At 25.6% G+C, this 1,527-nt stretch overlaps 1 protein-coding gene across 1 annotated transcript; it reads right to left on the bottom strand.

Moving 5' to 3' along the window:
• Window positions 1-203: 203 nt before the first annotated feature.
• On the bottom strand, window positions 204-547 carry Phum_PHUM581060 (uncharacterized protein; the record flags this gene model as incomplete). Its single annotated transcript, XM_002432300.1, has 2 exons — window positions 204-320; window positions 344-547. 2 exons carry the CDS (start codon window positions 545-547, stop codon window positions 204-206), a joined length of 321 nt encoding a protein of 106 aa, XP_002432345.1.
• Window positions 548-1,527: the final 980 nt, after the last annotated feature.

The raw sequence follows: 1,527 nt of genomic DNA, 5'->3' as shown, positions 1-1,527 counted from the left end.
TTTACATAAAAATACATATTTCGTCGTTTCGTGATGTATATATAATTGAGGAGGGTCAAGGTTTTTTGGAAAAGAAAAAAAGTAAAAAAAAAAACGATTGAAACCAATTGGGAGTGTCTGATGCGTATCAAAATGCGTACATGCGTGCGCGTTTGTTTGTTCTCTCCCTCCCTCCCCACCCTCTCCCTCTCCGTTCTTATTCATTAATTTTTTATTACGATGTGTTTATCATGATCGTGTTTATGCTTTCTTTTTTTAATAACAAAATCTTTGTAATGTTTAAGACGACATCTCTGGATATCTCCCGACCTATGTATACCCTATGAAATTTTTTTACACTTACTCTAAGTATTCGAAAAGGACTTTCCGTGAGAAAACATAATAATTCTCCATTAAATTTATTAATTTTTCCAGTTGAATCATCATTATTTTTCATATATTTCCCTTGCATCATTCTCAATTCCTTTTGTTGTAATCCTTCGGCGTAATTTTTTTCATTTTTTACCGATGTTAAATTGTTGTCTGTCGATTCGACGCCCTGTAACATCGAAATTTTTTTTTTTTTTAATAAAAATTATTTTAATTGAAATGTTAACACACATGCCGGTTCAAGATGTCTTGCAAAAATTTCAATATCAAGGTTAAAAAAAATTTTTTTTATAAACAATTAATTTTTTAAATAATTGAATCGAAGAAATAGGAATAAATATATCCTACACAATGAATTTTTTTTTTTATAATTGTTAAATTTAAATAATCCCCTGTAAATAATAAAAAAAAAATTTTAATTAACTTTTTCTTATTTTTTTTTTAATTCTCTATAATTTATAATAGTTAATTAAAATTTTTTATTTTATATTATTATCGTATAAAAAAAAAAAATTTATACGAAAATAAAATAACTAATTAAACTAACGTTACTTTCATCGATGGAAATAGTTTTAATTATTGTTTCGCCATTATTTTGTATATCGCTAAATAATATTCCTCCTCCTCTTCTTCCTCCTCCTCCTCCTCCTCTTCTTCTTCTACTAAGAGATGAATTTAAACATCTTAACATGTTCATAATTTATTTGCTTCCTTTTTTCATATATATACCTTTATGATTTTATTGTGCTGAAAAAGAAAAACAAATTTATTATCAGAAGAGTTGTTTACTATATGTAAAGGTTTTAAAAAAAAATTAAATAAAATTAAAATATGATACTAAATGAAAATTTATGTGTGTGTGTGTGTGTGTGTGTGTGCAAGTTTGTGTGTGTGTGTGTGTGCATGTATGTGCATGTGTGTGTGTGTTTGTGTGTGTGCATGTGTGTGTGTACATGTATTGCAAATCCTAAGTGTCAAATTTTTTTTAAATAGTGAATTATATTTGATAGATATGTGGTTGAATAACTCCAACTGTTCAATTCAAACAATTTTGTGATACATAATAATAATAATTTATTATTATTATGAATTAAATAAATAAAATGCATGACAATAAAGTAATAAATTAAACAAAATAATCACCATTTAATTTTTTAT

Source organism: Pediculus humanus, genomic scaffold, assembly GCF_000006295.1.
Source record: "Pediculus humanus corporis 1103172108309 genomic scaffold, whole genome shotgun sequence".
NCBI classification, from domain to species: Eukaryota; Metazoa; Arthropoda; class Insecta; order Psocodea; family Pediculidae; genus Pediculus; species Pediculus humanus.
This window is presented reverse-complemented; position numbering and strand designations above follow the sequence as displayed.